Raw genomic sequence first — 23093 nt, forward strand, 5'->3', positions numbered from 1 at the left:
TACATTACAACAATGACTACACTTCAAAAGTACTTAATTGGCTGCAAAACACCTTGAGACATGTTGAGCTTGTGAAACGTGCCATCCAAACACAAGTTACTTCATTATGCCCTTTATTTGTTTTTCTACAAATGAAGCACTTTTTAAGTGTTGTTAATGTCATCTTAAAAAAAACACGAGCTAATTTTGTCAGCAACATTGCACAATAGCAATGAGGCAATGGCTGGATAAATCTGTTTTCGTGCATTATTGGCTGAGCAGTGCATACTGGGGAACACTGGAGCAAACCTTCCTTCTCTTCAAAGTAGTGCCATGAGATATTTCACATCCACCTGAGGATAGACAGGGGTCTCGATTTAATGCTTCATCTGAAAGATGGCATCTGTGGCAGCACTGCACAGCAAAATATGAAAGCTCCTGTTCAGTAATATATTTGAACATTAGTCTCACTTCAAAAGAGAGGGATAACTTGAATGTAAAGTTGTTTAGTTCACTTTTATTGAGACTTTAGTCTTGCTATTAAATTTAAATACTCTTTAGAGTTGCCACGGCATAATTTGTGTCACCACAAACTTGTGCTGTTGTGTTTTAGTTTTAAAATACTGAAAGGATTTTCTTGCAGCAACGCAGTGTTGTCATAGAATCCCTACAGTACAGAAGGAGGTCATTCGGCCCATCAAGTCTGTAACGACCATAATCCCGCCCAGGCCCTATTCCTGCAACCCCACGCATTTACCCTGCAAATCCCCCTGACACTCGGGTCAATTGAGCATGGCCAATCAACCTAACCCGCACATCTTTGGACCGTGGGAGAAAACCGGAGCACCCAGAGGAAACCCCCACGGACGCGGGGAGAACGTGCAAACTCCACACAAGCAGTGACCCAGGCCGGAATTGAACCTGGGACCTGGTGTGGCAGCAGTGCTAATCACTGTGCCACCGTGCCGCCCTATTGTCCACTATTACTATAAATTGCCTGTTTCCTGCCAGATGTGAATTTTCTTTCCCCCAAAACAAAAATTTAAAAGTAATCATTTGAATTCCTACAAATGTTTGGCAAAGTTAACAAAATATTTTTTTTTAAATCCTAATGGCCTGATGGCTTTGGTGTTTATGGATGAGTTTCTCAGAGGTTGCCTTGGCTAATATTATTGGGCTTACAAAGAACCTTTGAATTGCATTAGCAGATCAAACAATTGTTACTCCCTCACTGATCTAAACAAATGCAAGCTTCATTTTTTGATATCTTCAAGATGAAAACTGAAGTTTGTATAATTCTGCAATGCAATATTTTTTTAATACAGTAATTGAAATGTTTTAGTTTCCCCTGAACTTTTCTTTTGCAACTTTACCTTATTGCCGTTCAGGGATTCGATTGATTTGGAAAATCCACAGGATGAATTTCGAGCACAAAGACTGCTTGAGACCTTGATACAGGAGTTACAGAAGAAAGCTGATCATCTAATGGGGGAAGACGTTTTTGTATTAAAGCTGAAATTAGGGAATTATGCCACTCAGTTAAAGGTAGGTGGAAATATTCTGCATTTGTAGGAAGCATGTTTGTGCATGCTTGAGAGTCCAGATACTGATGAATTGATTGCTATATTTTACATTTTAATTTAAATACAGATGTATGACCCCAAACTGTTTGTTAAATTATTAGCAATTTCATGTATTCCATTCGCTAATAGAAATATGCAAGAATCTTTTTGCCTTCTACTTCATAATTTATTCAGTCTGACATCTGTCAAATATATGCCTATTTTCTTCCATTGTTTGACTGTTTTCTATTTATGATTGGTTATTTTGTTAGAAATTTGTTACTCAACAATCATGTTACCACTATCTCCAATTCTCTGTTTTCCCAGTCAAATCTCAGTGGGGGAAAAACTGCAAGATACATGCACAATGACAGTACCTCACTCCTTTTACCATATATCTCAAAGCAAAAAGCATTACCCGCACAGCCAAGATGCAACAAATTGCAAAGTTGATCATGAAAATGGCATCAACAACAACTTCCTCTGCTGTTGGAACAATCAGTATGACGCAACTTACCAATTTTCTGAATAGTTTGTACTCCAGGTGTGAGCTCCCTCTGGGCAAACAATCAGGCAGAATTCATATTAATTTGTCTGACATTCATTGGATTGATTCACCAGTCCCAAAATATAAATTAAGCTTTAGCATTCTCATTTTTCAGCCTCCACACCCTGTCTCAGCCACAGCTGTCTAGCTACCTCCCATTTATTACATACCTCTCAACTTCTGATTTGCTTTTGAACCTTGATCTTTGAGACTAAAAGCTGTAGTGTTTCCCAAACCATTACAAGAAAAAGCATTGAAATATACAAAGAACTGACACGATAACAACTCTTATTTGTGATGCTCGGTAATTCAGAAGATTTTGCATACTTGGTTTGGTAAATTTAGCAGACCTCCTCTTTCAAAGCATGTCTATTTATGTTATACTTCAAAGTTTTATATATCCAAACTACATTCTGCATCTTGACTTTCACCCAAACACCAGCCCCTACCTAACAATGACCAAGGCACATGGCCTTATCCACAACCTACACCTTCCACAAATACTCGTCCCCCAGTTGGTCAATTCTTCTTCTCGGTCTCGATATTCCCATTGGAAATCCATCGGTCAGGTTTCTTTAAAAAAACGTCACAGTCACTGAGTTCGCCACTTAAGCCAGATAAACCAGAAGATCTAACTTTGATTTCTGATTTGTGCCGAGTTACCTGGTCTCAGTTGTGCAGCACTTAGATTGCTTCAGTACTCCCAGGCTGGGGAGGAAAATGATCAGCCACAATTTCCACTCCTGATTGATCTCTTGATGAAAGGAAACCCATTATGGTTTTTGGATTGGAGCAGACCGAGACATGGGTACATTGCCTCCCATAGTCAAATGATCTGCCAACACTCGCTGTTGTAGATTTAATACTGCCTTGATTTCTGTAATGGGAATGGAGAGTGAAGGAAGAGCAGCAAATAGAATATTAGATTTGGAGGTAAGAAAGAGCAACAAGTGGCAATTCAGAGGAGTATGATTGCAATAATCTTGATAGAATAGAGAAAGAAAGCGCAAAAAAAGGTTAATTGTTGTAGCTAAGGTTTAAGTGATGGTCATTGGGTGAGGAGCGGAGAGCTCCAGCCACGATGAAATCGTATACTGATGAGATGTTGTCAAGTGGAAAAATTATGAAAAAGGAATGCACTTTAGTTTTGAATCATTTGTCATATGTGGAAGATTGAGAATTGTGTACTACTTAAGGTACAAAGAACAATACAGCACAGGAACAGGCCCTTCGGCCCTCCAAGCCCGTGCCGCTCCCTGGTCCAAACTAGACCATTCTATGAACATTAATCTTCATATATTTCAATTCTGGAAAATAAGTTAAATTGGTTGAGTGGTTTAATACATTTCATTCTTATTTCCAGAATACTTACGACCGTTGCCCACTGGAACTGGTTAGATCAATCAAACACATTCTGTACCATGAACAGAGGCTGATTAGAGAAGCTACAAATGTAAGTAACAGATTAGAGATCAGAAACTTATTTTCTGTTCCACTCTTTTCAATCATTGTTTAATCGCTTGTGGAAGAAGCAACTCGAGAAACATTTTTGAATTGTGAAATCAGGATGGATTCAAGGGAGTAATTTAGAGGATGAGTCTTTGATTGGCTGACTCTGAGATTGGCTTAAAAGCAAGAAAACTAAGAGGAATGGAAGACTCGGAGTTAAGGCAAATCGTGACTCTTGAGATCCTGAGGAAAATTTAACACTGTCTTGATATCTGTAATGGGAATGGAGAATGAAGGAAGAAGAGCAAATAGAATATTTTATTTGGAGGTAAGATAGAGCAACAAATGACAATTCAGAAGAGTCTGATTGTGATAATGTTGATAGAGTAGAGAAAGAAAGTGCAAAAAAAAGGTTAAAATCTTGGAATCAGGAAAGGGTAATGTTTACATTAATGAGCTTTATCTTGTTTAGAAATGGAAGAGAGATGCTGAAGCATCTCCAGGAATTGAAGCAACGTGGACATCGACTTTTCAGATAGTTAAAGAAAATTTCTTGGAGGAAGTTTCAGCGGCAGATGTGTAGATTCAAATAAGGCCAGAAGTAATAGTGAGGTCAAGAGAAAAATAGATCAAGGACTGAGAGAGCAGCAATCAAAAGTAAGACAGCTATTCTCGCAACTGATTTGAGAGAAGTTTTATCTTTTAAGGTTTAAAATTCTGTCCTTCAAGAAATCCCACAGGCAGAAATGATGTTTGAAGAATTAAGACTTACCAACATCACAATCCTTTCTCCAACGTTCTGTATTGTGATTTTTTTTCTTGTTGACTAAGTTGCGCCTTATGATATGTTACTTGTCATGAAGTGGCACAAAATGTGTTTTCAATTTGGAAAGCAAGAAGTATAGGGTGGGATTTTTCCAGCCGCGCTTGCCTCAAAAACAGAGAATCCCGTCTCAGCGGACCTTTGCATGGTCTGCCCCCTGCCTCTTACAATTGCTGTGGCGGCGGGCAGGGTGGGAAAATTCCCCCCCCCCCCCCCCCCCCCCCCAGCCCCCATAATCTTTTCGCACCCGGTTCAGGAACACACAGAATATTGAAAACGATTAGTGTTTGTCAGAAAATTAGTTGAGATGGACGCTTTTGGAAAAATCATGACCACACTTGCATGTTTGTAAATGTTGGTTGTTTTCAGTTCTTGCACATACAGAAACAGGTGTAGTAAGTAAAGTGCCACATGTTATGGCAGGAGTTTATCTTGCTTTATGGTACACAGCTAATTGCCCTATCAAATTGGAGCTTTTACACCTGAAGCTTTATCTTTCTAACATGAATCATTGGTCTAAAATAATGAGAAGTTGCATTCCTATGAACTATTTATTGATACTGAGTGACTGCAACAGTCAAAATAATAATGCTGATTTTATTGGAAAGGATCAAAGTGTTATCTATGGTTGAGGGATTTTTCAGGCACAGTAACACCCAGAAGATCTGAAGGAAGGAAAAAGCTTGGCAGCCCAGTAAATCCTGGCTGTAGTCTTCATTTTTGAGGTGGTGTTCGTACAACTTTTATAGACTGATTATCTTCTGAGAAGGAAGTTTGAGGGATAAATATTCATTTATTATAGGATTGATAGGTATCCTTAGATACAGATGGTATATCTAAACAACATTAAAATAATAACAGAAAATACTGGAAATACATCAGGTCAAGCAGAATCTGTGGGGATGGAAGCAACTTCATCAGAAAGGTCACTGACCTGAGATATTAAATCTGTTTCTCTCCACAGACGCTGCCTGAACTGAGTATTTCAAGGTTTTTCTGTTTATATTTCAAATTTTCAGCATCTGCAGTATTTTGCTTTTGGATTAAGATTAACACTAACATGTTTCATCCCTTTGAATACCACATTCAGTGGATAGAAACATGAGGTACTTCTCTGCTAATAATTTGGCCACATCTGGGAAACTTTGATCCAGTTAAGGGAAATGGTAACAATTATGATGTTGAGGATCCTTTTAACATTTTACTTCTAAACCTTGTCTCCCAGCTTAGTTGATAGAAAAGCAACGGAATTGATGAAAAAGGTTGATTCTCTAATAAATTATGGGGCTAGCATCAGTGAACTCATAAGATTTAAAATTTCTTTTAAATTTCTTCCTTAGCCAAGTTCACCAGTAGGTTTGCTGGATTCCATGTCTCAAAAACACCTTCAAATAAACCAAACGTTTGAGGAGCTAAGACTAATGACTCAAGATACAGAAAATGAACTACGAAAGCTACAACATACCCAAGAATATTTTATCATTCAGTATCAAGAGAGTCTACGCATACAAGGTAATTGGAATTAGAATTTTTGAAGGTTTTTCAGATGAAATGAAGTTTCAAATGAAGTTTAATGGTTTCACTTTTTGAAAGAAAAACAAAGTGCTGGATGTACTCAGCAGATCAGGCAGCATCTGTGGAGAGGGAAACAGAGTTCATGCTTCAGTATTCCGTCTTTCAATAAAATTGTATATTTGAACAGAATGTTTTTGTTACTCCAAGGCATTCTGTGTGTAAATTGCTATATTAGATAGTAAGTCAATTGCTAGATGTGGGCATGTTGTATTAGCTAATTCGGTTTTTCAGCAATTTGTCACTCTAAGACGTTTGGAAACAGAGGAGAGATGTTGAGTGATTGTGCATGTTCTTCTATGTCTGCTCTTCTATGTCTGTTCAAAAGCTGAAAATAGGACAAGAAAATGAAATGATAAACTTGTGTCTATTCAACGCGTGTATTAATACAAGAACATAATGAAATAGGAGCAGGAATAATCCATGTGGCCCCTCGAGCCTGCTATGCCATTTGATAAGATTATGGCTAATCTGATTATGACCTCTACTTTACCCCCATACCCTTTGACTCCCTTGTTGGTCAAGAATCTATCTAACACAGCCTTAAAAATATTCAATGACTCAGTTCTCCACTGGTCTTGGGAGAAGGGAATTCCACAGACTTAACGACCCTCTGAGATAAAAGAAATTCCCCAATTCTCCATCTTAAATTGGAGACCCCTTATTTAAAAAGTATATATATTTTTACTTATTTTTAATCTGTGTCTCCTGATTATAGCCTTCCACAAGGGAAACATCCTTTCAGCATCCACCGTTTCATGTACCCTCAAGATCTTAACTGTTTCAATAAGATCACCTCTTATTCTTCTAAACTCCAATGGCTACAGGTCCAACCTGCCCACCCTTTCCTCATAAGATAACCCCGTCATCCTAGTAAGTAGTCTCACAACACGAGGTTCACCCTAGGAATCAGGAATCAGGCGAGTGAACCTTCTCTGCACTTGTAATGCAACTATATCTTAAATAAGAACAAAACTGTACGCAGTATTCCAGATATGGTCTCGTCAACACCCTATGCAAATGTAGCAAAATGTCCCTACTTTTATATTCCATTTCCCTTGCAATAAATAACAACATTCCATTTTCTTTCATAATCACTTGCTGTACCTGTGCACTATTTGTGATTTGTATGTAGTTGAGAGCAAAACATTATCTAATTTCGACAAGAAATTAGACATAGCTCGAGGGGCTAAACAGATCAAGAAAAGGAAGGGGGAATCAGGATATTGAATTCGATGATCAGCCACAATCAAAATGAATGGTGGAGCTGGTTTTAAGGGCTGAATGGCCTACTCCTGCTTCTCATTTCTCTGTTTCTATATGTACCCGAGCACCCAGATCCCTCTGTGCCATCGAGTTCTGCAATCTTTCTCCATTTAAATAATATGCTGCTTCACTATTCTTCCTACCAAAGTGGACAAGTTCATATTTTCCTGCATTATACTCCATCCACCAAATTTTTGTCCGCTTACTAAACCTGTCTATATCCCTTTGCAGTCTCCTTATGTCCTCTTCACAACTTGCTCTCCTACCTCAAGAGAAAATTTAGCAGCTCAGTCATTAGTATAGGGTGTAGGCCCTAGCACTGATCCCTGTAGCACTCCACTCGTTACATCTTGCCAACCTGAAAATCATCTATTTTTCCTATTCTAAGTTTTCTGCTAACTAACCAATCCTCTGTCTAGACTATTAGGTTTCCCTTTACATCATGTTCTCTTGCATTGTAATCTTTGATGTGGTACCTTGTCAAATTCCTTCTGGAAATCCAAATACACACCAGACACATACACATCTTTACTCAGAGTGGTTGGTGTGTGGAATGGACTGCCTGCTGTGATAGTGGAGTCGGACACTTTAGGAACATTCAAGCAGTTATTTGATCATAGAATCATAGAAACCCTACAGTGCAGAAGGAGGCCATTCGGCCCATCGAGTCTGCACCGACCACAATCCCACCCAGGCCCTACCCCCATATCCCAACATATTTTACCCGCTAATCCCTCTAATCTACACATCCCAGGACACTAAGGGGCAATTTTAGCATGGCCAATCAACCTAACCCGCACATCTTTGGACTGTGGGAGGAAACCGGAGCACCCGGAGGAAACCCACGCAGACACAAGGAGAATGTGCAAACTCCACACAGACAGTGACCCAAGCCGGGAATCGAACCCAGGACCCTGGAGCTGTGAAGCAGCAGTGCTAACCACTGTGCTACCGTGCCGCCCCGGATAGGCACATGGAGCACACTAGAATGATAGGGAGTGGGATAGCTTGATCTTTGTTTCGGACAAAGCTCGGCACAACATCGTGGGCCAAAGGGCCTGTACTGTGCTGTACTGTTCTATGTTCTGTGTTAACTATCTTTGTTCTGACAATTGGCTCCGTTTCTGTAGTCTTGTCATATAAACTGAAGACATAGCTGTAGTCTGGTACGGATAGCCAGGTGTTGTGGTCCACTTGATGCTTCTCATTGCATTATTTAGTTAAACATCAACTGGTCGAGTGTGGCTACTTCTGGTCCATGCAATGCAAGGTACTCAGTTCTGGAGTACACAAGGGCCATCACTGATTTCTGTAGCACTGGTGTTTGCCAGTTTCTGGATCAACTTGTCTCTTCTCTCTTGGTGGCTACCTTCTTCAGAGGATTGTGGAATGTTAGCATGCAGTCCAGCTTCACTCTGTTGTAAGTCAGACCGGGGTCATGTTGTAGACAATCGAATTCAAGGCACGTTTAGCATTTATGTTGAGATGAAATGCAGCGACGGTTATTTTGTGGGGGCTTGGTTTGATTCTCCGTTTCTGGAAGTATTGATGTACTACTCAGGCCTAATGTTGAGGTTCCTGTTCAAGATGGTCTCAGTGTCACCGAAGGTGGCTGCTTGCATTGCCAGGGCAAGATCGTCTGCATATACCAGTTCCGCGACTTTGTCAGCAGCACATCACTCATGTAGGCATTGAAAAGTGTTGGTGCCAGTACTGATCCTGTGGCAGTCCGTTGTTGAGGGATTGAGATGAACTGACTTTACCACCAAGGTGGACACATAGGTGTCTATTGCCCAGCATCACCCACAGCAGACAGAGTATTTTGGGGCAGGGGGTGAACCTTGTGATTTTCGGCATTAGGCCTTTAATCCAGACCATGTCATAAGCTGATGACAGATCTACAAGAGCTGCACCAGCTTTGAGTTTCCTCTGGAAACCAGCCTTAATGTATAGTGGGCAAGAGCTTGATTGCAGTAACCACATTTTGGCCAGAAGCCTGCTTGTTCTTCAGGGATCATTGTTGATTTGCTGTAGAATAGTACGTTCCAGGACTTTGTAAGTCATGCACAAAAGTGATTTCAGCTTGTAGCTTGCTGGGTCATCGATCAACTTGTTAGGTTTTAGTATGGCACAGAACATGTCTCCTGCCATGCTTTTAGAATTCACCCGATTCCATGACTTTGCTGTGTAGTTTCACAAGCCACTGGTGGGGGCTCGTGGAGGGATCTGTGTCATTGTCCAGCATAATTAACGTTGTCCCTCTCTCGGTATTCTTGCTGAGAGTTCCTTTTTTAACTCTTCATTAATTTGGAAACTTTGGAGTTGGGCTTGAATTTTGGAGCCCCAGTATTCTTTAGGATTAGTGGCTCCAAGACAAGGCGAGAGGGACCAGGCACAGCGAAAAGTATGTGAAGTCCAAATCTTTAACGCACTTAATCCATCACTGGCATCTGGCTGAATCTGGAGATTCAAGCAAGGCCATAGCAATCTGTGGGTTGCTAGACTGATTGTCGTGCCTGACAAATGTCTGGGTCTCCTTTGTCCAGCAGGGAGTGTATTCTTCCCTGCCGCCTCAGAAAATGCTCCTTTTGGCAGCGGCTGTCAAGAGACCAACAAATCAATGGCACCAGTCCGGGATCACGGCGATTTGGTTCACCGCTTTTTAGACAGCTTCCTAATAGCAGTCCCAGTCGGCTTTGCCCAAATTCCACCATGGGATTTGTTTTGTTGAGGTCACAGGGATTTAAATAGTGACGGGGGTGATGATGGGCCCATGTTGGTTGTTGAGGTAGTCAGAGGGAATACTGTGGAGGATGTGTGCTGCGTACTCCCATTTTGGTCTTTGCCCCAAATGGTGAGGTCTGCGTTGATGCCTCATGGTCAATGGGTGGAGTGAAAAGTTGTTCATTGTTTGAGGTTGAAGACCAGTTGCATCTCGTCTGTTCGGTCTTTGCCATCAGGTTCATTTGTTTCATAACCCCACATAGTGTAGTGACTGTTAAAATCGCCAACATATATAGCTGGGATTGATGTGCTTGGAGGGGGGTGGTACTTGCTTCGTCCATTTTGAGTTGGGGGCTAATACACGTTAGTAGAAGGTGGTAGCCTTCATGTGGCCCACTCTGTTAAGTGATAAATCATGAAAAACTGTTGATCACATATCAATCAATGATCTCCTGGTCTTCAGAGTGACAACTCAAGTCACCAAGGTACCTCTTTCCAGGTCAAGCAATGCATCAGGTCGGCCTTATCACAAGAATCCAACAAGTTAATATTGGACTGATATTCCTGGGCAAAGTGTGACTATCTCGGGGACATCCTGGTAACTCACAACGTGGATGTCCTTGCACTTGACGAAACCCATACCTCCAAAGGGCAACAGGCCAACTGTTATCGTCTCCATGGATACAAACTCACGACTAGTCACTGCCACTCGAAATATAACATGGCCACATATTCTAACTACAGCCAGCCAATGATGTGTACAGAGGTAACATTACCTTTTACACTCTGTGCTCTTATTTATAAAACCCAGGAACCCATTTGTTTTTCTTTCTAGCTTTAGCAACTTCATCTTCTTGCACCTAAAAGTTTTTGTATCTGAAATTTTTCTTTTTTCTATTCCTCCATTTAACGTTTTGCATTTTAATCCATATTTTCTTTCTTTGCTTTGGAGTTTGTGAACTTTCTGAAAGATTATGTCGAGTAATGGATGTAGCATTTCAATATTCATATTTTGAAATGTACCCAAGTTAATGTTTACTCAGATGTGTGATCTCAAGTCATATTGTGATGCTAGTTCATTTAATGCCTAACTTCTTGATTGTTTTCTTTTGCGGGAAGGTGTGAGCTAATTTTCTGATCAATTTAATTTAATGATTTTATGATAGTCAAGTTCCGCACACATGAGGACGGCCTCAACCGGAATCTTGGGTTCATGTCACACTACGTGTAACTCCCACCATTTGGCCTGGGCTTGTAAAATCCTACTAACTGTCCTGGCTTGAGACAATTCACACCTCTTTAACTTGTGTTTATCCCTCTCTCCACACGCATTGTCTGTACCTGTAAAGACTTGATTACCTGTAAAGACTCGCATTCTAGCCATTATCTTGTAAATTGAGTTTTTATCTATATATGCCCTGTTTGTGAACCCAACTCTCCATTCACCTGATGAAGGAGCAGCGCTCCAAAAGCTCGTGATACCAAATAAACCTGTTGGACTTTAACCTGGTGTTGTGAGACTTCTTACTAATTTTCTGATTATACCTACGCTGCTGTTAAAACAGACATATGTATTTAGACAGAACGAATTTAATATATTTTAACATTTTTGAATATAAACTGTCGCACATTTTGCGACCATTGATTTCCATTTTGACAGTGGTGTGAAATGGTTCTTTATTTTAGCCCAGCTTGCCCAGCTTGCTCAGCTCAGTCCACAAGACCAGAACCGTATCTTGCGAGAGCAAAGCTTACAACAAAAACGGACGTCAGTGGAGAGTTGGTTACAACGAGAAGCCCAGACACTACAGCAATACAGACTGGTATTTAAAAGTCCATAATTTCATTTAATGTGGATTTTATTTTACAGAAACGTTAATGTTGGTATCATTAAGCAGCTGGATATTGTGGTCATATTGATTGCATTTTAAATCACTTTTTTTATTTAGAAGTCCATGAAGATGAGAAAGAGAATCATTTCAGGCATCATCTGTGTGCACTAATCACTTAGCTGAGGATTAGATGCAAAGTACACCTCCCACTATGTATCTCCAACCTCAGAACCCAAATGCATTTAATGGTTTTTTCAGACTATTTTGTGGCATCTTGAGATTATCGATGTGATAAATTATGGACAATTTTGTGTTAGGAGCTCATGTCCAGGAGGAACCTGATTGATGCTGCTGCAAACTATTTGACACCATGTACTTATAGTCAACAGACAGTGAAGACATTTCCCACTTTCTGGCCTGGATGTGAATCCCATGACAAGAATCCAAATATTGTGTGTTCAACCAACTGCATCACTCCGTTCTTTCACATAAGATACAGGAGCGGAATTAGGCCATTTGGCCCATCAAGTCTGCTCTGCCATTCGATCATGGCTGATATGTTTCTCAACCCCATTCTCCCTCCTTTTTCCCATAACTTTTGATCCCCTGACCAATCATGTAAAATAAGAACTGAAATAGTAGAAATATCTGATATGTGAATCTATCTATTAGCTTCTCTCCACGAATTTACCACCCAAATGCATTACCTATTTCTCTAGCAGTCCAATGAGACATAACCCTGTGATTGAGAAAAAGCTACCTTTTATCCAATCATTCCAATCAGGCAAATTTGTTAGAAATTAGTGATAAAACTAGAAATGGAAGTTTCTCATTAATTGGATTATCTAATGTGTTAAATACACCTGTAGTATTTATTTCTGATATTGAGTCATTAAGAAAAATAATATTTGCTATTTTTGGCAATGTATGGTTAAAACATAGTGATTGATGCATAATTGTGGTCATCCAGCTAAGGAATGCAAATGCTGGGAAATGGAACACATTTCTACTTGTTATCAGATGCAGGCAAAAGCCCCCTTATATTTTCCCCCAAAATAAACCTTGTCTCCAGCCTCGAGCATAAGATAATAGAGCATAGAGGATAGTTATAGTCCATTGTTGGCTGTGGCAACTCTGTTAGAGCAATCCAATTAATTCCACTCTCTTGATTTCCTATAGCCCTATTTTCTTCCCTTCAAATATTTAATCCATTGATAAGGAGGATGTGCAGGATATTCTGGAGGGTCTGAAAATAGATAAATCCCCTGGTCCGGATGGGATTTATCCAAGGATTCTCTGGGAGGCAAGAGAAGTGATTGCAGAGCCTCTGGCTCTGATCTTCAGGTCGTCGTTGGCCTCTGGTATAGTACCAGAAGATTGGAGGTTAGCGAATGTTGTCCCATTGTTTAAGAAGGGGAACAGAGACTTCCCCGGGAATTATAGACCGGTGAGTCTCACTTCTGTTGTCGGCAAGATGTTGGAAAAAATTATAAGGGATAGGATTTATAGTTATTTGGAGAGTAATGAATTGATAGGTGATAGTCAGCATGGTTTTGTGGCAGGTAGGTCGTGCCTTACTAACCTTATTGAGTTTTTTGAGAAAGTGACCAAGGAGGTGGATGGGGGCAAGGCAGTGGACGTGGTATATATGGATTTTAGTAAGGCGTTTGATAAGGTTCACCATGGTAGGCTTCTGCAGAAAATGCAGATGTATGGGATTGGGGGTGATCTAGGAAATTGGATCAGGAATTGGCTAGCGGATAGGAAACAGAGGGTGGTGGTTGATAGTAAATATTCATCATGGAGTGCGGTTACAAGTGGTGTACCTCAGGGATCTGTTTTGGGGCCACTGCTGTTTGTAATATTTATTAATGATCTGGATGAGGGTATAGTTGGGTGGATTAGCAAATTTGCTGATGACACCAAAGTCGGTGGTGTGGTAGACAGTGAGGAAGGGTGTCGTAGTTTGCAGGAAGACTTAGACAGGTTGCAAAGTTGGGCCGAGAGGTGGCGGATGGAGTTTAATGCGGAGAAGTGTGAGGTAATTCACTTTGGTAGGAATAACAGATGTGTTGAGTATAGGGCTAACGGGAGGACTTTGAATAGTGTGGAGGAGCAGAGGGATCTAGGTGTATGTGTGCATAGATCCCTGAAAGTTGGGAATCAAGTAGATAAGGTTGTTAAGAAGGCATATGGTGTCTTGGCGTTTATTGGTAGGGGGATTGAATTTAGGAGTCGTAGCGTTATGTTGCAACTGTACACAACTCTGGTGCGGCCGCACTTGGAGTACTGTGTGCAGTTCTGGTCCCCACATTACAGGAAGGATGTGGAGGCTTTGGAGAGGGTGCAGAGGAGGTTTACCAGGATGTTGCCTGGTATGGAGGGGAGATCCTATGAGGAGAGGCTGAGGGATTTGGGATTGTTTTCGCTGGAAAGGCGGCGGCTAAGAGGGGATCTTATTGAAACATATAAGATGATTAGAGGTTTAGATAGGGTGGATAGTGATAGCCTTTTTCCTCTGATGGAGAAATCCAGCACGAGGGGGCATGGCTTTAAATTGAGGGGGGGTAGTTATAGAACCGATGTCAGGGGTAGGTTCTTTACCCAGAGGGTGGTGAGGGATTGGAATGCCCTGCCAGCATCAGTAGTAAATGCGCCTAGTTTGGGGGCGTTTAAGAGATCCGTAGATAGGTTCATGGACGAAAAGAAATTGGTTTAGGTTGGAGGGTCACAGTTTTTTTTTTTTTTTTTTAACTGGTCGGTGCAACATCGTGGGCCGAAGGGCCTGTTCTGCGCTGTAATGTTCTATGTTCTATGTTCTATGTTCTATTCTCTTCTAAATGTTATGGTTGAATAAGCTTCCACTATTGTTTCGGGCAGTGCATTCTAGATCACAATAACTGTATGTACTTAAAAGCATCCTCATTTCACCTCTGGCTCTTTTGGCAGTTACCTTATATCTGTGCCATCTAATTACTGACATTTTTGCAACCTGGAGCAGTTTCTGTTTATTTACTTGTTCAAAATCGTGAATAGTGTTGATAATCTCCACCAAATGTCCTTAATCTTTTCTGCTCCAAGGAGAGCAAACCTAGATTTTCCAATCTCTCCACACAATTGAAGTGCCATTCTATTAATCTCTTCTGCTTCTACTCCAAGGTTTTTTTTTTAGATGCTTCCTGAAGTGCAGTGCCCATCATTGAATATAATTCTCCAACTGAGATCTAACGAGTGATTTGAAAGGTTTAACATAACTTCCTTGCCTTTGTACTCCATCTGCTAATGGAGCAAAAGATCCCATATGTTTTTTTGTTAATTACCCCCTCAGTCTATCTTGCCACCTTAAAAGATTTGATGAGAAGATGCCGACATTGGACTGGGGTGGGCACAGTAAGAAGTCTCGGAACACCAGGTTAAAGTCCAACAGGTTTATTTGGTAGATGAGCTTTTGGAGCGCTGCTCCTTCATTAGGTGACTCACCTGATGAAGGAGCAGCGCTCCGAAAGCTCGTGCTACCAAATAAACTAGTTGGACTTTAACCTGGTGTTGTGAGACTTCTTACTTAAAAGATTTGTGTACATAGACTCTCAGGACCTATTGTTCCAATACCCCATCAAATTTGTACCAAGTAGTTCCTACAGTCTCTCCTCATTCTCTCTGCAAAAATGTATCACTTCACAAATCTTTGCATTAATTTTATTTGCCCATTTTACCAAGTCTGTCTCCCTGAAGTCTGTTACTATCCTCATTGCTTACTACATTTCTGAGTTGCATATCAACTGCAAACTTTGGAATTGTGCCCTCTTTCCATTGACATTAATGCAAATCAGAACATCAGCGTAAACCTCCCCCAGGTCTGGAAAAAATCTGTTCATTCCAGGAAAAAAACTTGGAATATTGCTGCAGAAACCAGTAAGGCCAGTACACACTGACAGTGTAATTTCTCTCAAGAATGTAAACTACTGTGTGCTTGTTACAGGACTTAGCCGAGAAACACCAAAAGACATTACAGTTGCTCCGTAAGCTGCAGACAATTATTTTAGATGATGAATTGATTCAGTGGAAACGTCGTCAGCAATTAGCAGGGAATGGTGGTCAGTCTGAAGGTAGTTTGGATGTACTTCAGTCATGGTAAGAAAACTCATTTCAGCCAGCAAAGATGTTTCGCAATTGTAGAACTGCAAGAAAACATGCTTTTAATACTTACATTCTACCACTTGCAAGTTATTGCCATTTTGTTTCCCCTAGCCTTTTCCGTTAACCCAGAGTTTGCCCGAAGCAGAAACTTTGGGCATATGGTTTCAGTTCCCGTACCCCTTGGACGTGTGCTGCTAGTTCTCAGAAGCTTGAAATTGCTTCCATTGGATTCACCTTTCTGACCTGGAAAACAGGAAATTGGGTGATGAAGTCTGCTACTATTTTCCATCCCAGCCATGCTGGGGATATTGCGAGTCAGCCCATTCTGCCCGTTCCCTGCCTGCCACTTATGTAAATGACAATAGATAAGTAGATGGGACCTAGTAAGCCACCTATTTTCCCTGTCTTCTATCCATATCACAGTTTCCCAGGGAAAGGGAGAAATGGTAATAATCAGAGGTGGATGAAGAAGACCCACTGATGCCTCTTTTGAAGGAAAATAGCTGAGTAGTCGGCACCTTTTTCCACATTCAGCTTCCTAAACTTTATTTTACCTTGGCTTAGACACGGTAATCTGGGGCCCCTTGCTCCTGCATTTGAATTGGGTTTCCACATTTCAGTGCTGCAATGGCAGACTAACTTTTCAGACGGTTCCTTTCTGATTTGGATACTACTGGGCAACTGCTCTGCATTCATCATGACTTCTTGCGGTCAGGGTATACACAAGTCTTTCCCCAACCTTCTTTGTGGTGGGTTCAGGAAAATCCAGTCCCACAGTTTGCAAGGCAACCTTTTCCTCCCTATGGATTAGTATTCCTCCCACAATAATTAGTCAAGATTGGGAGTTTGTGTTGAGTATCATGGCCATAACAGTTTTTCTTCCTTTTAGTTTATTATTTCAGAAGAGAAATAGGAGAGCAAATCTGCAAATAGATTTGAGTGATCTGAAAAGCATCAGCACAGAAACATTAGTCAATTGGCCCATCATCTATTTATGCCAATTCAATCAAATCCAGTCCAATTCAGAGTCCCAACAAGTTGAGACATTCCCGATCCAAGCTAACAAGACAGGGCTCTCACGTCCTGTCTTGGGCTTGATCCACATGATCCAAGCTGATTGGAGTAGGCATAGTTCCTCCTCCGAGGCTTGATCTCATTTGCATCTTAGCCAAAAGGCCGAGATGCCGCTTTGAAAAATTGCTTCAAATGAAGCTAAAATGTAACCTAATAACTTCAACCAAGCGCAGCATGTCGATACTACACTTGATCTTAGCCAAAAGGCCGAGAAGCGATACTTCATGAAATTTGCTTGCAGATTTGTTTCTCCATCTCCTATCCATTATTTTGTTGCTCTTAAAGTATATGCTCAGGATTGTAATTGCTCTTTCTCTCCTGAACTCCAAATAGATGCTGTCTTTGAACACTCTAGTATCGTCCTTTTCAGGGCTGTGATAGTATCCTTGATCAATACCGCAACCCTGTTGCAACCAGGAATGTTATGTTCCCACTCTTGGCTTTGTTTGAGCCAGGTCTTCAATTTGCCACTGTAATAAGGTCATGAGGCAACTTGTGTCTCTGGCTGACAAACCTAATTTATCATGCTGACCAAATCCCGCATGCATTCCAAATCCGCCTTAGTCTGCTTTGCATTTTTCCCCTGTTTGGTCCTCCCCTTTCTGAATGTTCTTTATTCTAATGCTATTTCTCTCCCAGTCCTCTTGCAACACTCCAGAGATGATCATTTTTGAGGTCCTGCTATTTACTCTCCTCCCTCGCTCCTTAATCTGGCTGTAGGACCTTAATCCTTTTCTTTCCTCCGGGTATTCCCCTTTTCCACACCCTCCCATCCCCACTGAGTATTCTGCACATGCTTTATGGTCTCCTGTACTCTGGTACAGTGGAGGCATCTCACATCAGCAGTTGCAGAAATGTCTGTCTGTCTATCCCCCTGCTTTCAAACTCCCTATTATAATTGCACAGCGATATTTTCCCGGAACCCACTGTGCAGTCATTTTTCTCCACAGTTCCGTGGAATTGCCTTTGACTGCACTGTTCCCCAAGGGATCATTGCCCTCAAAGTTGGATTTGGGAGTGCCACACTCACTGAGGACGTCTGCACTCACTCCTCTTCTTGCCATGTCACTCTCCTCATGAATTTTCAGGCTGCTGGTCTGACCACATCCAGTATGATGAAATCCACAAAAACTTCAGTTTCCCATTATGATGATGTCGACTGCCCCTCCAGTGCAGAAACTTGAGCTTTAGCACCTTCTATGTATGTGCTTGACGAGCACACGAGGAACACTTTGGAGTTCCCACATGTGCAGGATGCATATGCAACCAGTCGTTTTCCCAGAAGTTGACCATTTACCTAGTGTTAAAGGCACAGTGGTTAGCACTGCTGCTTCACAGCACTAGGGACCGAATTCGATTCCCAACTTGGGTCACTGCCTGTGTGGAGTCTGCATGTTCTCCCCATGTCTGCGTTTCCTCCGGGTGCTCTGGTTTCCTCCCACAGTCCGAAAGTTGTGCTGGTTTGGTGCATTAGCCATGCTAAATTCTCCCTCAATGTATCCGAACAGATGGAGTGTGGCGACTAGGGGATTTTCACAGTAACTTCATTGCAGTGTTAATGTAAGCTAACTTGTGACTCTAATAAATAAACTTAATGCAGTCACACCATTATATCTCTCCCATTCCATCTTCTGGATGCCAAGCAATTATTTTTCCTACTGGTTCACTAATATCCTTGGATTTTGAATTGAAGCCTATGCAAAAAGTAAACAAATATGCAAGTTCTAATTGCAGGTACTTAGAATCCCTGCAGTGCAGACGGAGGCCATTCGGCCAATCGAGTCTGCACCGACTCTCTGACATGTTTTACAGTCATTTTAGTGTGTCTGTTAATATGTTGATGGTGAATGTAGTGCATCCTTAATCAGAGTCAATATTGGAAGCCAGTTTTTGAATAGGCACATTTGAAGATTTTGATATGCACTAATGCCAACCTGGTTGGCTATTGGAAGCTTCTACAAACAAGTACTATGTTATTTTGAAACAAATTCATTTGGCAAAAGTAATCCAAACATTGGTATGTTATTGTATACCCGTTAGCTTTTTCTGGAATTGTTTTACTGTGATGCATTGATAATGACAAGCAATGATTGGATCAGTTTTATATTCATGATACAGTACTGTTCATTGGGAAATTTGTTGCGCTTGTAGGTGTGAGAAGTTAGCAGAGACAATATGGCAGAATCGCCAACAGATCAGGCGAGCTGAGCACCAAAGACAGCAGCTACCCATCCCGGGCCCAGTGGAGGAGTTACTTACAGAGCTCAATGCAACAATTACAGATGTGATATCTGCACTAGTCACAAGGTTAGCAATGTTAATGCAACTGCATGTAACAATTTCTTGTAAACTTTGCACAAAATGTACATTTAAGCAATACATCCATCTGATAAATAATATTTGTATTTATGAGTTGAGAAATTGCAAAATATGTGTTGCGTCATTTTAATCAAACAAATTCTAATTAAAATCAAGCAGTCATCTTTCCAACATAAGCATTTGTGTTGAAAGAAATATACTCAACAGCCAGAGATTGATTAATATTATTAAATACTATAATGTCAGCATTACAATTGCAAGAAAATGTCCTATGCATAGGCATTCTATTTTCTATTGTTTAATTTAGAAATTCAGATTAATTTAGGTCAGATTGTACTAAATGTTGTTTCACTTTCTTTGAACAGCACCTTTATTATTGAGAAACAACCCCCGCAGGTTTTGAAGACTCAGACCAAGTTTGCTGCCACAGTTCGCTTATTAGTAGGAGGAAAGCTGAATGTACACATGAACCCACCCCAAGTGAAAGCAACCATCATTAGTGAACAGCAGGCCAAGGCTCTTCTGAAAAATGAGAATACTAGAAAGTAAGGCAACTATTGACATTCTGGCTTTTTCTCTTAATTGACCAGTTACAGACCATTAAGCAGCATTCTTACATATATACATAGTCTTTTGCCCCTTTTTTTAACCCCGCAATGGTCCAAGCTGGCTGTATAATCATGTCCATTTGCTTGTATCATTCCATAAAAGGCAACTATGCAATGCAACACAACACTAATCTCCTGCAATATTTTTTTAGTTGTAGTTTTAGTTGTTGAAAAGTATTTTAACCCATTTATGTCTCTGGCAGTGACAGCAGTGGTGAAATATTAAACAACTGTTGTGTTATGGAGTACCATCAAGCAACAGGAACCTTAAGTGCCAACTTTAGAAATATGGTAAGCAAAAGCATTCAGTATGTATAATGGAGCTCCCTTTCCAGTGCTCTTGGACAATTAGGGTTGGGAGCTATTCACTGCATTGCACTATCAGGTCTCCCCCCAAGCACAGATAGAACAAACCATAAATAGGTTTTGTGCCACATGTTTCCTCGAAGGTAATCCTCGTCCCTTGCCTTATCATCAGGCGCCTGAGCTGCACGGTGGCAAATGGGCTGATCAGTTTCTCTCTTGTGTTTGAAGAGGCTTCAGAAAGGTGTGGCTGGAGGGACAACTGGTAGTTGATGGGAGAAAATTACTAGGAGAAATGTTTTTGCAAGTGAAATATTGGGGGATATGGAAATCAAATGGAAGTGTGCATTCAGTTAGACAGAAGTAAATGTGGAAAGAATTTTGGATTGGCAATTAAAAGTGTTACGGCTGTTTTCTTTGGAATATGATCCATGATCGCCATCTGAACTTTATTTGACCTAAATAAACATGAGTACAATACTAATCAACAAACTGGGAAATTATCAGCAATCGTGGATTCTAAGAATGTTTTTAGGTGTTACACATTTCTGTAAAGTGCATGAAAAGAAACCAAAAGGAACACGTTTTATCAAACTGATTGTCATTTTTCTTCTGTATGTGAACGAATCTGAATAATACATGTTCTGTTTATAATAGAGCACTTAAGATGATTCTGACGTGGCTCCCCAGATAGCTTAGTGGCTAAGTGCACTGTGCAGTGCAGCACTAAGCTATCGGGGTAAGAAGCTTCAAGTTTGATCCCTTATTTGTGTATATCTCATTCAGGAAAGCAATAAATATGCTTCTGTAATTGCACATCAGGGAGAGAAAAACTCAACAATGCTTTCCACTCCTGATTCCCATGCATTGACACAAGTGAGAAATATGCTTGTCTGATCTTATGGGTGAGGACAGGATTGGGCCTGGCTGTTATTGATGGCCCTTATCTCATAGCCTGCAACACTTGTTGTCCAGCTTGAATGTGTGAATTGTAAGGCTCTGGTATCGGCCGAACTGTTCTCTTTCATAGTATGCCTCTTTCAGGAGAGGTGAGGAGTTCTTCTAGTTATCTCCTGATTCTTCCTATTCTTGAATTGAGATTTTTCTGACCACAAAGCAATTTTTTTTTGTGCTCATTGGAAAATACAATTTCACCAAATGTGTTGACTTAAACAGGAGAACATTTATTGTATAAGTCCATAGATCAGAAATTTTTAGAAGTTGGTTTATATTTATTGTACAGTCAGTGCTAGCCCCAAAAATTGATAATCTTGTGAATCCAGTTAGAATTTGATTAAACTTTGCTTCTTTATAGTCTCTGAAACGAATCAAACGTTCTGATCGGCGAGGAGCAGAATCAGTCACTGAAGAGAAATTCACAATTCTTTTTGAATCACAGTTCAGTGTTGGTGGAAATGAACTAGTGTTTCAGGTTAAGGTATGTTGTACATGCTGTGTGTTGAGAGATTTAAAATGTGTAATTTATCGTATGTTGCTGAATGCATGTAACGTCTAAGTGATTGTTTTCTCTCTGGCAGACTTTATCACTTCCGGTGGTGGTGATAGTTCATGGCAGCCAAGACAACAATGCCACTGCCACTGTACTTTGGGATAATGCATTTGCAGAACCGGTAAGTTGCAAGTTGTTTGCTTTGCATTAATTGCAAGATTTAAATCTGCATGTTGATTTAAGCAGCCCTTCGGACTGTTTGAACAGGACGAGTGTGAGATACGTATATGCTAACCCCCTCCCCCCTTCAATGTAAGAAATACAGTCATTACAGACAGAGTTTGTTGGAACTTGGTTAGCCAAGTGGTAAAGAATAGAACACTGGTGATAAGTTTTTATATGCTTAGAAGCTTTTGTTTACAGAGGCATACATTGCATATCGTGCACTTCCAACCCAACAACCACAGTTTCAGCCTGCTCCGTGAGATGAGCATAGGTGAGTTTTTAATTAATGCCCACATTTAAATACAATGAAATACCCAATTATATACAATTAACAATATTTCTGCTTTATTCATAGATTTCATAGAATCCTATAGTGCAGGAGGAGGCCATTTGGCCCATTGAGTCTCACCGACCACAATCCAACCCAGGCTCTATCCCCATAACCCCATGTATTTACCCTAGCTAGTCTCCCTGACACTAAGGGGCAATTTTGCATAGTCAAACCACCTAATCCGCACATCTTTGGACTGTGGGAGGAAACCGGAGCACCCGGAGGAAACCCACGCAGACATGGGGGGAATGTGCAAACTCCACACAGACAGTGACCCAAGCCGGGAATCGAACCCGGGGGGTCCCTGGCGCTGTGAGGCAGCAGTGCTAACCACTGTGCCACCTTGCCTTACTAAAATCAGAACCAAACATTCTGTGGGAATGCTTAAAGAATTGTGCATGATCCCTGCATTTGAAAAAAACATTCATGGTTCCAGCTCTTGAATCTTGTGAAGGCCAATTTGTGAGAATTAATTATTTTTCTTGTCCAATGGAAATAGCCTGAACACTTGTTTGATATTTCAGTAAGTGCATCAATTTTTCTGCTGGCTGGCAACCATCATCTGGAGTATCCCATGCCACTTTATGGCTTGGGAAAGCACTCCATAAGAGAGTGCACTGATCTTGAAAACTGCACACTGGTTTGTTACACCCATGACTCCAAGTGACCCTTCGATTAATGAGTGATACCGGAACTGGAAAATAGTGGCTAAACAACAAAACTGGCTCCTCTTCGAGAATCTGAATGTCAGCAAATATCTTGGCATTTTTTAAAAAACGTTCAAAATAGTGCTTTCGGATTTTTGTTGGAATCCTGTTGAAATAAAGCAAACTCCCTTTTAAGTAACATACAAAGGAAATTCCAAAATTTATTTTCTTTTCAACTTTTAACC

General features: G+C 40.8%; 1 protein-coding gene and 1 pseudogene across 7 annotated transcripts in view; one reads left to right on the forward strand and one right to left on the reverse strand.

The window, feature by feature from the left end:
- Window positions 1–23093, forward strand: part of LOC144500698 (signal transducer and activator of transcription 5B-like) — a 152233-nt gene that overhangs the window by 115324 nt on the left and 13816 nt on the right. For all 7 annotated transcript variants that reach the window (XM_078224030.1, XM_078224028.1, XM_078224025.1 and 4 more), the window contains 10 exons: window positions 1368–1524; window positions 3452–3541; window positions 5701–5872; window positions 11609–11745; window positions 15734–15885; window positions 19117–19272; window positions 19650–19829; window positions 20096–20183; window positions 21511–21633; window positions 21734–21826. In XM_078224030.1, coding sequence (XP_078080156.1) covers window positions 1368–1524; window positions 3452–3541; window positions 5701–5872; window positions 11609–11745; window positions 15734–15885; window positions 19117–19272; window positions 19650–19829; window positions 20096–20183; window positions 21511–21633; window positions 21734–21826 — 1348 coding nt within the window. The remainder of the gene's footprint in view (window positions 1–1367; window positions 1525–3451; window positions 3542–5700; window positions 5873–11608; window positions 11746–15733; window positions 15886–19116; window positions 19273–19649; window positions 19830–20095; window positions 20184–21510; window positions 21634–21733; window positions 21827–23093) is intronic.
- On the reverse strand, window positions 17043–17184 carry LOC144501064 (U2 spliceosomal RNA; annotated as a pseudogene).

This window comes from Mustelus asterias, chromosome 11, assembly GCF_964213995.1.
Source record: "Mustelus asterias chromosome 11, sMusAst1.hap1.1, whole genome shotgun sequence".
Taxonomy (NCBI): Eukaryota; Metazoa; Chordata; class Chondrichthyes; order Carcharhiniformes; family Triakidae; genus Mustelus; species Mustelus asterias.